The sequence below is a fragment of the Rhinoraja longicauda genome, chromosome 3 (genome assembly GCF_053455715.1).
Source record: "Rhinoraja longicauda isolate Sanriku21f chromosome 3, sRhiLon1.1, whole genome shotgun sequence".
Classification (NCBI taxonomy): domain Eukaryota; kingdom Metazoa; phylum Chordata; class Chondrichthyes; order Rajiformes; family Arhynchobatidae; genus Rhinoraja; species Rhinoraja longicauda.
The window spans coordinates 4,424,751-4,439,857 of NC_135955.1; the positions used below are offsets into that span (position 1 = coordinate 4,424,751).

The window sequence follows — 15,107 nt, forward strand, 5'->3', positions numbered from 1 at the left end:
CTGCCGAGTCCGACACACAACCCTTTAACCCTTGCAGCAGATGGCCCAGTACTCGCTGCCGTTTTCCCACCCGATGCAGCAGAAGGTTGTATGGGGGGGCTGACATGATCGAAGATGTGTTGGACGTGCCTGCCCTCACCTGCCGGCTGCCCCGCTGCTGCTGCTGCTCCGGGCTGCGGTCTCTGGTCTCTGGTCTGCGGGCTCCAGGCTCTCCTCCGCCGGCCCGTCTCCCTCCCTCTCTCCCTCTGACCAGCAGCCGCGCCCCGACAATGCTCAGCTCCGCCAATTACAGCGGCGGCAGTGTGTTGCTGCCTGTCGCTGAGCGACCACACACACACACACACACATACACACACACACACTCTCACACACACACACACACTCACACTCACACACACACACACACACACTCACACACACACACACACCCACACACACACACACACACACACACACACACACACTCACACACACACACACACACACACACACACACTCACACACACACACACTCACACACACACACACACACACACACACACCCCACTCACACACACACACACACACACACCCCCCCACACCCACTCACACACCCCACACACACACACACGCCCCACACACACACACACACACACACACACACACACACCCCACTCACACACACACCCCACTCACACACACACACACACACACACACACACACCCCACTCACACACACACACACACACACACACCCCACTCACACACTCCCCACACGCACATTCTCACACGCACACACACTCACACGCGCGCGCACACACACACCGACCCAGACTCACACACACACCCCACACGCACACACACACACACACCCACACACACACACATCCTACACACACACATACACACACACACACCCCACTCACACACACACACACACACACACACACACACACCACTCACACTCACACACACACACACTCACACTCATACGCACACTCACCCACACACTCACACACACACCCACACACACACCCACACACACACTCACCCACACACTCACACACACACACCCCCACACACACACACACACACACACACCCACACACACATCCTACACACACACACCCCACACACACACACACACACACCACACACACACACACACACACACACACACACACACCACTCACACACACACACTCACACTCATACACACACTCACCCACACACTCACACACACACACACTCACACACACACACACACACTCATCTTATGGAGGTGCACAAAATCATGAGGGGAATAGATAGGGTAAACGCAGAAGAGTCTTTTATCCGGAATCAAGAATCCAGAGGACATAGATTTCAGGTGAGAGGGGATAGAATTAATAAGAATCTGAGGGGCAGCTTTCTCGCATGGAGGGTGGTGGGTGTATGGATGAGCTGCCGGAGGATGTACCCTCAGACTATCTTTAATCGGACTCTACTGGACTTTATCCTGCACTAAACGTGATTCCCTTTATCATGTATCTGTTCACAGTGGACGGCTTGCTTGTAATCATTTCGTCTCGGGAAGCAGGCAACAGGAAGGCTTTTCACTGTACCTCGGTACACGTGACAATAAATTAAATGAAACTAAACTAAAGGAGGTAGGTGAGAAGACCACCGACCACCGACCACCAGGGGGCGCCACACGATGGCAGCCTCGCCAACAGTCTGTCTGTCGTTTTCGAACTTTTTTTGTTATTTTTGTTAAGTTTGTGTAAATGTTCTCTGGTTTGTTTTATGTGGGGGGGGGGGGGGGGGGGGAGGGGGTAAGGGAGAGGGGGGGAGGGGGGGAGGGGGGGTTGGGGGAAACATTTTTTCAATCTCTTACCTTGCCGTAGATGCGATTGTTTTGCGGGTCGTATCTCCGGTCGCTCTGCGGCCTAACATCGTGGAGCTGGCGGCCTTGCCCGGGACTGACTTTGAGCCCCATCGCGGGGCCGTGGACTTGCCATCTGAGCGTGCGATCCCTTGCCTGGGATCGACGCTCCAACCGCGGCCTGTGGACTCTAACATCGAGGAGCTCACAGTCTCGGGTTGAGACCGATGTCAGGGAGCTCCAAAAGCCGCACGAGGTTCGACAAGCCACGACCCGGGGTAGATCGCCCGGCACGGGGGAGCTGAGATCCCCTCCCACCGATGCAGGAGCTTGATCGCCCCGACGAGGAAGGCCACCGCCGGCTACGGGAGTCAAGATCGTCCTGTCAACGGAAGGTTCGAGGCCCCTGACCGCTGGAGGACAAAGAAGGGAGAGATTGAACTTTTTTTCGCCTTCCATCACAGTGAGGAATGTGGAGGAATCACTGTGGTGGATGTTGATGTTAACATGTATTTTGTGTGTCTTTGTTGCTTTTAATTGTTATGACTGTGTGGCAGATGAAGTTCCTCAAATGTTGCAAAACATACTTGGCTGATAAAATATGACTGTGATTGTGTAAGAAAATAACTGCAGATGCTGGTACAAATCGAAGGTATTTTTTAGATTTTAGATTTAGAGGTACAGCGCGGAAACAGGCCCTTCGGCCCACCGAGTCCGGGCCGCCCAGCGATCCCCGCACATTAACACTATCCTACACACACTAGGGACAATTTATACCCAGTCAATTAACCTACATACCTGTATGTCTTTGGAGTGTGGGAGGAAACCGAAGATCTCAGAGAAAACCCACGCAAGTCAAGGGGAGAACGTACAAACTCCGTACAGACGGTGCCCGTAGTCAGGATCGAACCTGAGTCTCCGGCGCTGCATTCGCTGTAAGGCAGCAACTCTACCGCTGCGCCACCGTTCCGCCATTTTATTTCACAAAATGCTGGAGTAATTCAGCAGGTCAGGCAGCATCTCAGGAGAGAAGGAATGGGCGACGTTTCGGGTCGAGACCCTTCTTCAGACAAGGGTGTCGACCCGAAACGTCACCCATTCCTTCTCTCCTGAGATGCTGCCTGACCTGCTGAGTTACTCCAGCATTTTGTGAACTAAATACCTTCGATTTGTACCAGCATCTGCAGTTATTTTCTTACACTGACGACAGATGCTGTCTGTGCAGAGTTTGTACGTTCTCCCCGTGACTGCGTGGGTTTTCTCCGGGTGCTCCGGTTTCCCCCCACACTCCAGAGACGTAACGATTTGTAGGTTAATTTGCTTGGTAAATTGTCCCAAGTGTGTGTGTGGGATAATGTTGGTGTGCGTGGATCGCTGGTCAGCGCGGACTCACTGGGCTGAAGGGCCTGTTTCCACGCAGTATCTCTAAACTAAACTAGACGACATTAAACTAAACTAAACAATTAAACTAAACTAGACAAAATGTGTAGGAAGGAACTACAGATGCTGGTTTAAACCATAGATAGTCACAAACAGGTGGAGTAACTCAGCGGGACAGGTAACATCTCCAGAGAGAAGGAATGGGTGACGTTTTGAGTCGAGACCCTTCTTCAGACTCAATCTGTTTCCGAAGAAGTGTCGAGACCCGAAACGTCACCCATTCCTTCTATCCACTGATGCTGCCTGTCCCACTGAGTTACTCCAGCTTTTTGTGTCTATCTAGACTAAACTAGACGCTGGCAATCCTTCCTGTTCCCGCTCAGTCCTCAATCGAGAATGTCATCTCATTGCTATCGCTTCCGCGGGTGCTGACTGACCCGCTGAGTTCTTCCAGTGTTGTGTTTGGGTTCCGGTCGGGAACATCTCCGTCCTCCTCTTGTTCCACCACAAGTGACTGGCGAAGTGGGGAAGTACAGTGAGCCGGCCACAAGAGGGTGGTCTTGAGCCGGAGTCAGCCCATAGACGGCTCCTCCATGTTCAAGGAAGCTCCTACAACATGGAGTCAATAGACAATAGACAATAGGTGCAGGAGGAGGCCATTCGGCCCTTCAAGCCAGCACCACCATTCAATGTGATCATGGCTGATGATTCTCAATCAGTACCCCGTTCCTGCCTTCTCCCCATACCCCCTGACTCCGCTATCCTTAAGAGCTCTATCTAGCTCTCTCTTGAATGCATTCAGAGAATTGGCCTCCACTGCCTTCTGAGGCAGAGTATTCCACAGATTCACAACTCTCTGACTGAAAAGGTTTTTCCTCATCTCAGTTCTAAATGGCCTACCCCTTATTCTTAAACTGTGGCCCCTTGTTCTGGACTCCCCCAACATTGGGAACATGTTTCCTGCTTCTAACGTGTCCAAACCTTAATAATCTTATACGTTTCGATAAGATCTCCTCTCATCCTTCTAAATTCCAGTGTATACAAGCCTAGTCGCTCCACTCTGTGTCAAGGACCTCCGTCAGTCAGAGGTCAACGATGGTACAGACCGATCAGAGACGAATGGAAACACATCTAATACATTTCAGATGACAATATACACATCGATCAGCCAAAACATTATGACCACTGACAGGCGAAGTGAATAACATTGATTATCTTGTTACAATGGCACCTGTCAAGGGGTGGGATATATTAGGCAGCAAGTGAACAGTCTGTTCTTGAAGTTGATGTGTTGAATGCAGGAGAAATGAGCAGGAGTAAAGACCTGAGCGACTTTGACAAGGGCCAAATTGTCCTGGCCAGACGACTGGGTCAGAACATCTCTATAACGGCAAGGCTTGTGGGGTGCTCCCGGTCAGCAGTGGTGAGTACCTCACCGACAGTGGTCTGAGGAGTGACAAACCACAAACCGGCGACAGGCAGGGTGTTGGGCGCCCAAGGCTCATCGATGCACGAGGCCAATGAAGGCTATCCCGCCTGGTCCGAACCGACAGAAGGTCGACTGTGGCACAAGTCACAGAAAATGTTAATGGTGGTTACGGGAGGAATGTGTCACAATACACAGTGCATCGCACCCTGCTGCGTATGGGGCTGCACACGGAGGACCAACAGCATATCAGGCAGGTGGTCATAATGTTTTGGATGATCGGTATATGTTGTCAAACTGAAAAGGGTGCAGAGAAGATTCACAAGGATGTTGCCAGGACTCGAGGACTTGAGCCGTAGGGAGAGGTTGGGCAGGCTAGGACTTTATTCCTTGGAGCGCAGGAGGATGAGGGGTGAACTTATAGAGTTGTGTAAAATCATGAGGGGAATAGATAGAATAAATGCACAGAATCTTTCACCCAGAGTAGGGGAATCGAGAGCCAGAAGACATAGGTTTAAGATGAGGGAGGAAAGATTTAATAGGAACCTGAGGGATAACTTTTTCACATAGAGGGTGGTGGATGTATGGAATGAGCTGCCGGAGGAGGTAGTGGAGGCAAGGACTATCGCAATGATTAAGAAGCAATTAGAGAGGTACATGAATAGGAAAGGTTTATAGGGATAGGGGCCAAACGCAGGCAGGTGGTCGGTGTGGGCAAGTTGGGCTGAAGGTCTTGTTTCCATGCTGTATCTCTCTGTATAGAACATCGAATAGTATAACACAGGCCCTTCGGCCCACAATGTCTGAGCTGTGTGCATGCAGTTTGCATGTTCCTCCCGTGACCATTTGAAGAGATGTTGGCAGCTTTATCAGTGCGGGATAGAACAAGACCCAAAGAGTAAAGAGTAAGAGAAACATCGATTCATAGAGAGATCCGTCGTGCAAAAAGGCCATTCAGCCCACCGAATCCATTACAGGGTGAAGTTGGACAGGCTGGGATTTTTTTATTTGGAGTGTAGGAAGCTGAGAGGTGACCTTCTTGAGTTGTACAAGATCACGAGGGGATGATAAAGGGTGCAGATGAACTTATAAAGTGACTGAGTCATACAGCACAGGAAAAGGTCCTTCAGCCCAACTCGTCCATGCTGACCAAGATGCCCCATCTACGTTAATCTCACATTTGGCCCATAACCCTATCAACCTTTCCTATCTATGTACCTGTCTAAATATTATTGTACCTGCCTCAACTACCTCAACTCATCATCGGTGGTCACTCGAAGCGAGCATGACTGTCCTCTCCATAGGGTCGGACGCCCGTGCGTGACTTTGTTTAGCGTGGGGAGACTGGTGCACAGACAGCCACCACACGGTCCTTGACAGATCTGGGTCAGGATCCAGTGGCATGGAGTCTAAGACCACTGGGGACCCTTTTCTGTTGCAGCCTTCATCCATCCGCCTTCCCAGCCGTTGTGACGCTCCACTAAAGTCAGTCGTCATCCTCCCTCCGCCTGTTCCACCGCTGAGGTCTTGGTTGGATTGCTCTTTGTCAGGGACGTCCCCCTTGACCGTACCGCCATGGGTGACCCTACCAGGAGCGTGGCTCCAGACGGGATCTCAGGACCACACAAGCTTCTCCACACCACAAGGTGACAATCCACTACCTCCTCTGGCAGCTTGTTCCATATATCCACAACACTCTGTGAAAACAGTGCCCCTCAGGCTCATATTAAATCTTGCCCCCCCCCCTAACCTTAAACCAACGTCCTCTTCGCCAGAATGATGCCTGGATCAAAGGGTATTAGCTACAGAGAGAGGTGGGGCAAACTTGGATTGTTTTCTCTGGAGCGCTGGAGTTTGAGTGGAGACCTGATAAAATTACGAAAGGCATAGATTGGGAAGAGTCAGAACCTTTTTCCCCAGGGTGGAAGTGTCCAACACTAGAGGGCGTAGTTGTATGAGAGTGGGAAAGCTTAAAGGTGAAGACCAAGTTGGGCCCAAACTTCTCCTGCATTGGTGCAGCACCCTCTCCTCACCCCACCCCCTCTCCCCCCTCCCTCCCTCCCTCCTCCCTCCCCCCTCCCCCCCCCCACTCCATCCCCCTTAACCCCCCGTTATCCTCCCATGTGAATAACTTTAAAAATCTAACACCGATTTCAATGAAACTTCTTCCATTAGCACCAAAGGGATGACGGTGGGTAACGTGGGCCTAAAATTGTCGCGCTGTCGTGTACCGTTTTGGCTGTAGTTCAGGAACAAACAAACAAACAAACAAGAGTTTTAGTATGTAGATGTGCGGGGCAGGTTGTTTTTTTTTACACAGAGGGTGGTGGGTGCCTGGAACGCGTTCCCAGGGGTGGTGGTGGAGTCAGATACGATAGTGGTGTTTGAGGTTTTTAGATGGGCACACGGATATGCAGGGAATGGAGAGCTATGGACCATGATCAGGCAGATGAGGTCAGTTTCAAGGCATCATGTTTGGCAGGGACACTGTGGGCCGAAGTGCCTGTTCTTGTGCTGTCTGGAGAAGGCTTCAGACCCCAAACGTCACCTATTCCTTCTCTCCAGAGATGCTGCCTGACCCGCTGAGTTACCCCAGCACTCTGTGAAACGTCACCTATCCACGTTCTCCAGAGATGCTGCCTGACCTGCTGAGTTACTCCAGCACTCTGTGAAACGTCACCTATCCATGTTCTCCAGAGATGCTGCCTGACCCGCTGAGTTACACCAGCACTCTGTGAAACGTCACCTATCCATGTTCTCCAGAGATGCTGCCTGACCCGCTGAGTTACTCCAGCACTTTGTGTCTATCTTCACTTTTTAACACCGGCATCTGCAGTTCCTTCCTACACACTGCACTGTTCTATGTTCTATATGAAATTCTGAGTGGCAGAGATTAGTTTAGTTTAGTTTAGTTTTGAGATACAGCGTGGAGAGAGGCCCTTCGACCCGCCGAGTCTGTGCCGACCAGTGATCCCCGTTCGATCTTCATAGAAGCCAATTAACCTACAAACCTGTACGTCTTTGGAGTTTGGGAGGAAACCGGAGCACCCGGAGAAAAACCCATGCGGTCACGGGGAGAACGTACAAACTCCATACAGACAGCACCCGTAGTCGGGATCGAACCCGGATCTCCGGCGCTGGGAGGCAGCAATTCTACCGCCGCGCCACCGTGCTGGGGTAGACAGTCAGAACCTTTCTCCTGAGGTGCAAGTGACAAAGAAAAGTCTGGCTCCATCTGGATCTGCCCTCGTTCTACAAAAGCATCATGGAGATCCCAGCAGAAGGCACGAAAAAATGATGTAAGAATAAAATTTAAGAACAGCAGCCGCGGAAGACAGAATTATTCACATTCCCTGCAGCAAAGCGAGTCATAGATGCTGGGGAATGAGCTGGGCTCATTCCAGAGTGAGGCTAGAGGGTGGCTGTAAGAGAGAAGGGGAACACTGCCAGCCTCTAATCGACACGCTGACACAATCAGAATGGCACAGCAGGTAGTGATGCTGCCTCACAGCGCCCACGACCCGGGCTCCATCCCGACCTTGGGCGCCGTCTGTGTGTGTGTGTGTGTGTGTGTGTCTTTCTTTATTTTAACTCTAGACATTAGAGATAGAGAGTGGAAACAGGCCCTTCGGCCCAATGAGTCCGAGCCGACCAGCCATCATCTACTCACACCAGATCCACCCTACAATAGACAACAGACAACAGACAATAGACAATAGACAATAGACAATAGACAATAGACAACAGACAACAGACAATAGACAATAGACAACAGACAACAGATAATAGACAACAGACAACAGACAATAAACAACAGACAGCAGACAATAGACAACAGATAATAGACAACAGATAATATACAACTGACAATAGACAAAAGACAATAGACAATAGACAACAGACAGCAGACAATAGACAACAGACAGCAGACAATAGACAACAGATAATAGACAACAGATAATATACAACTGACAATAGACAAAAGACAATAGACAATAGACAACAGACAGCAGACAATAGACAACAGACAGCAGACAATAGACAACAGATAATAGACAACAGATAATATACAACTGACAATAGACAAAAGACAATAGACAATAGACAACAGACAGCAGACAATAGACAACAGATAATATACAACTGACAATAGACAAAAGACAATAGACAATAGACAACAGACAGCAGACAATAGACAATAGACAGCAGACAATATACAATAGACAACAGATAATATACAACTGACAATAGACAATAGACAATAGACAACAGACAATAGACAATAGACAACAGATAATATACAACTGACAATAGACAATAGACAACAGATAATATACAACTGACAATAGACAATAGACAACAGATAATATACAACTGACAATATACAATAGACAACAGATAATATACAACTGACAATAGACAATAGACAATAGACAATAGACAACAGACAGCAGACAATAGACAATAGACAATAGACAGCAGACAATATACAATAGACAACAGACAATAGACAACAGACAATATACAATAGACAATAGACAATAGACAACAGACAATAGACAATAGACAATAGACAGCAGACAATATACAATAGACAACAGATAATATACAACTGACAATATACAATAGACCATAGACAATAGATAACATACAATAGGCAACAGACAATAGACAATAGACAATAGACAACAGACATCAGACAATAGACAATAGACAATAGACAATAGACAACAGACAATATACAATAGACAATAGACAATAGACAACAGACATCAGACAATAGACAATAGACAGCAGACAATATACAATAGACAACAGATAATATACAACTGACAATATACAATAGACAACAGATAATATACAACTGACAATAGACAATAGACAATAGACAATATACAATAGACAGCAGACAGCAGACAATAGACAATAGACAATAGACAGCAGACAATAGACAATAGACAATAGACAATAGACAATAGACAACAGACAATAGACAATAGACAGCAGACAATAGACAGCAGACAATAGACAATAGACAACAGACAACAGACAATAGACAATAGACAATAGACAACAGACAACAGACAATAGACAATAGACAATAGACAGCAGACAATAGACAATAGACAACAGACAATAGACAATAGACAATAGACAACAGACAATAGACAACAGACAACAGACAACAGACAACAGACAACAGACAACAGACAATAGACAATAAACAACAGACAACAGACAATAGACAATGGACAATAGACAACGGACAATAGACAATAGACAACAGACAACAGACAATAGACAACAAACAACATAAAATAGACAATAGACAATAAACAACAGACAACAGACAATAGACAACGGACAATAGACAATAGACAATAGACAATAGACAATAGATGCAGGAGTGGGCCATTTGGCCCTTCGAGCCATTCAATGTGATCATGGCTGATCATTCACAATCAGTACCCTGTTCCTGCCTTCTCCCCATACCCTTATAAACTAGGAACAATTTACAATTTACAGAAGCCAATTGACCCACAAACCTGTGCATCTTTGGAGCGTGGGAAGAAACCGGAACACCAGGAGAAATGCCACGTGGTCACAGGGAGAACGTATAAACTCCCTTCAGACGGCACCTGCAATCAGGATCGAACCTGGGTCTCTGGCGCTGTATGGTAACAGCTCTACCTCTGCGCCACCATGCCATTCGGATGACATTCCTTTTCTGAAGAAGGATCCCAACCCAACAGATCTATGTTATCCCACTTTTCCATCCACTCCATACACACAGGGAACCATTTACAGAAGGCCAATTAATCAACTTTGGGATGTGGTAGGAAAACCGGAGCACCTGGAGGGTACCCACGCGTTCACAGAGAGAACGTGCAAGCTCCACACAGACAGCACCCGAGGGCTGGATCGAAGCCGGGTCTCTAGCACTGCCAGGCAGCAGTTCTACCTGCTGCACCACCGTGCCACCTTAAATTGGCTGTAAAATGGGGTGCAAGTGGCTGCCCCAACATTCCTTCAAGGTCAAACTGATCTTCCACGCAGGTCCACCACCGATTTCCCCACAACCTTGGTTTTCCTCTTCTTTCATTCAAATGTTGCACCACTAGAAACTGGAACCGGAGCATTTGGATAGCAGTAACAGGATCGTTCCGAGTCAGCATGGATTTACGAAGGGGAAATCATGCTTGACTAATCTTCTGGAATTCTTTGAGGATGCAGGCTCGAAGGGCCGAATGGCCTACTCCTGCATCTATTTTCTATGTTTTCTATGTAACTAGGAAAATTGACAGGGGAGAGCCGATGGATGTGGTGTGCCTTGACTTTCAGAAAGCCTTCGACAAGGTCCCACATAGGAGACGAGTGGGCAGAATTAGAGCACATAGTATTGGGGGTAGGGTACTGACATGGATAGAAAATTGGTTGGCAGACAGAAAGCAAAGAGTGGGGATAAATGGGTCCCTTTCAGAATGGCAGGCAGTGACTAGTGGGGTACCGCAAAGCTCGGTGCTGGGACCGCAGCTATTTACAATATACATTAATTACTTGGATGTAGGGATTAAAAGTACCATTAGCAAATTTGCAGATGATACAAAGCTGGGTGGCAGTGTGAACTGTGAGGAAGATGCTATGAGGTTGCAGGGTGACTTGGACAGGTTGTGTGAGTGGGCGGATGCATGGCAGATGCAGTTTAATGTGGATAAGTGTGAGGTTATCCACTTTGGTTGTAAGAATAGGAAGGCAGAGTATTATCTGAATGGTGTCAAGTTAGGAAAAGGGGACGTACAACGAGATCTGGGTGTCCTAGTGCATCAGTCACTGAAAGGAAGCATGCAGGTACAGCAGGCAGTGAAGAAAGCCAATGGCATGTTGGCCTTCATGACAAGAGGATTTGAGTACAGGAGCAAAGAGGTCCTTCTGCAGTTGTACAGGCCCCTAGTGAGACCACACCTGGAGTACTGTGTGCAGTTTTGGTCTCCAAATTTGAGGAAGGATATTCTTGCTATTGAGGGAGTGCAGCGTAGGTTCACCAGGTTCATTCCCGGAATGGCGGGACTGTTGTACGTTGAAAGACTGGAGCGACTGGGCTTGTAAACACTGGAATTTAGAAGGATGAGAGGGGATATTGAAACATAGAAGATTTTTAACGGATTGGACATGCCAGAGGCAGGAAACATGTTCCCAATGTTGGGGGAGTCCAGAGCCAGGGGCCACGGTTTAAGAATAAGGGGTAGGCCATTTAGAGCGGAGATGAGGAAAAACTTTTTCACTCAGATAGTTGTGAATCTGTGGAATTCTCTGCGTCAGAAGGCAGTGGAGGCCAATTCTGTGGATGCATTCAAGAGAGAGTTAATGATAGCGGAGTCAGGGGGTATGGGGAGAAGGCAGGAACGGGGTACTGATTGTGAATGATCAGCCATGATCACGGTGAATGGCGGTGCTGGCTCTAAGGGCCGAATAGCCTCCTTCTGCACCTATTACCCATTGTCTACTGTTAACTGTCTCTTGTCTGTTGTCTGTTGCCTATTGTCTACTGTCTACTGTCTACTGTCTACTGTCTCTTGTCTCTTGTCTACTGTCTCTTGTCTGTTCTCTATTGTCTATTGTCTACTGTCTACTGTCTACTGTCTACTGTCTACTGTCTACTGTCTACTGTCTACTGTCTACTGTCTACTGTCTACAGTTTACTGTCTACTGTCTCTTGTCTGTTGTCTATTGTCTCTTGTCTGTTGTCTATTGTCTACTGTCTACTGTCTACTGTCTACTGTCTCTTGTCTGTTGTCTATAGTCTACTGTACATGAGGCACCCTTGGTACCAGAGTCTTTCTGGATTATCCGTGTTGCCGGACCAACAGAGGTCACGGCCACCGAGAGGAGTCCAGCGATACCGGAGCACTCCACCAGGGGGCCGAGCTGCCGGCCCGCAAAGCCAGCCATGGAAGTCGGCTATGGGAACGGATCTGCCGGCTCCGGCCGGCCCGGAGTTCCAGAGCCCCGGCCGCAGGGGGCAAATTCGACCCGCCGTTCGGCCGCGGAAGTCCCGATGAGGTCGAGATCGGCCGCCTCACCCGGCCTGGGGCGCCACATTTTCGGGGGGACTTTCGGGGTGGGGTGTGGGGATTCCAGGTCTTCTCTCGCAATTTTGTCCGGAGTTAAGCTGCCAGACCATCAGCTGCCGGAAAATCGGTGGTGGATCTGTACTAAGTATCCCAACGTCCCTTGAATCTCATCCAGAAATGTGTCCGTCTCTACCCTCAATCCACTCAGTGGCTGAAACAGTGTGGACCTTAAAGACCACAAAGACTCACCGTCCACCGAGTGGAAAAACATCCCCTCATGTCAGGCCTGAAGAGCGCTCAGTGTTCCTGAGCTTGTGACCCCTGGTTCAAGGCTCAGAGATTTGGCATCAGTTTATTGTTGTCAACATGTCACGAGATACAGCGAATGAGTTTATTTACATGCTATCCAGTCCAATTATACTGTACATGAATACAAGCAAGCCGCACACAAGTCCAACAGGTAGAGCAAAGAGAAAAATATCAGAGTGAAAAGTATGTGTAAGAAAATAACTGCAGATGCTGGTACAAATCGAAGGTATTTATTCACAAAATGCCGGAGTAACTCAGCGGGTCAGGCAGCATCTCAGGAGAGAAGGAAGGGGTGATGTTTCGGGTCGAGACCCTTCTTCAGACTGATGTCAGGGGGGCGGGACAAAGGGAGGATATAGGTGGGATGCAGGAAGACAGTGGGAGATCTGGGAAGGGGGAGGGGGAGAGAGGGACAGAGGAACTATCTAATGTTGGATGAACATTGACTTCTCCAACTTTAGATAGTTCCTCTGTCCCTCTCTTCCCCTCCCCTTCCCAGATCTCCCACTGTCTCCCTGTCTCCACCTATATCCTTCCTTTGTCCCTGATTTCTTTTGACTTCAGTCTGAAGAAGGGTCTCGACCCGATATGTCGCCCATTCCTTCTCTCCTGAGATGCTGCCTGACCTGCTGAGTTACTCCAGCATTTTGTGAATAAATACCTTCGATAGTGAAAGGTATAGTGCACAGCGTGTTAGTGTTATGGAGGTGTGCATTTTCACATTTCTGCACCTCTTGCCTGATGGGGGAGGGGAGGAGTGCAGGAGGATGAGGGGAGATCTTATAGAGGTGCACAAAATCGTGAGATGAATAGATCGGGTAGAGGCACAGAGTCTCTTGCCCAGAGTAGATTAATCGAAAACCAGAGGACATAGGTTTAAGGTGAGGGGGGGAAAGATTTAATAGGAACATGAGGGGTAACTTTTTCATGCAAAGGGTGGTGGGTGTATGGAACGGGCTGCCAGAGGAGGTAGTTGAGGCAGGGACTATTGCAACGTCTGAGAAACATCTAGAAACATGGATAGGACGGGTTTGGAGGGATATGGGCCAAATGCAGGCAGGGGGGCGCTAGTGTAGATGGGACGTGTTGGCCGGTGTGGGCAAGTTGGGCTGATGAACCTGTTTCCATGCTGTTAGACTCTGTGACTCTTTCCCTATAATTCAGCTGTCCACAGTGAACCAGATGCAGGATAAAAGGAATGACATTTAATGGAAGATAAAGTCCAGTTAAATCCAATTTAAGATAGCCCGAAGGTCTCCAATGAGGTAGATGGGAAGTTAATGCCACTCTCTAGTTGTTGAGAGGATGGTTCAGTTGCCTGATAACAGCTGGGAGGAAATTGTCCCTGAATCTGGAGGTGTGCGTTTACACACTTCTGCACCTCTTGCCTGATGGGAGAGGGGAGAAGAGGGAGTGGCCGGGGTGAGACTGGTCCTTGATTGTATTGCTGGTCTTGCTGAGGCAGCGTGAGGTGTAGATGGATTCAGTGGAAGGGAGGTTGGTTTGTGTGATGGTCTGGGCTAACCAGCCATCAACCTTCGTGAAAGACTCTGTGCATCCAGCCGATTTATTCCCCTCAGGACATGATACATCTCTATAAGATGTAATGGTGAGGCTCTACAAAGGCACTGGTCAGGCCGCACTTGGAGTTTTATGAGAGGAAGTTTACGAGAAGGATCCCAGGAATGAGTGGGTTAACATATGATGGCCATTTGTCGGCACTGGGCCTGTACTCGCTGAAGTTTAGAAGGATGAGGGGGGGACCTCATTGAAATGTACAGAATAGTGAAAGGCCTGGACAGAGTGGATGTGGAGAGGATGTTTCCAACAGTGGGAGAGTCTAGGACCAGAGGTCACAGTCTCAGAACTAAAGGACGTTCCTTTAGGAAGATGAGTCCAGAACCAGGGGCCACAGTTTAAGAATAAGGGGTAGGCCATTTAGAACGGAGATGAGGAAAAACTTTTTCAGTCAGAGAGTTGTGAATCTGTGGAATTCTCTGCCTCAGAAGACAGTGGAGGCCAATTCTCTGAATGCATTCAAGAGAGAGCTAGATAGAGCTCTTAAGGATAGCGGAGT

The 15,107-nt window shown here is 48.5% G+C and overlaps 1 protein-coding gene across 1 annotated transcript in view; it reads left to right on the forward strand.

Moving 5' to 3' along the window:
* The first annotated feature begins 269 nt into the window (after positions 1 to 269).
* tmem8b (transmembrane protein 8B) overlaps positions 270 to 15,107 on the forward strand; it is an 88,347-nt gene continuing 73,509 nt past the window's right edge. The window contains exons 1-2 of the mRNA XM_078430643.1: positions 270 to 304; positions 2,170 to 2,306. Of these exons, the coding sequence (XP_078286769.1) occupies positions 270 to 304; positions 2,170 to 2,306 (172 nt within the window). The remainder of the gene's footprint in view (positions 305 to 2,169; positions 2,307 to 15,107) is intronic.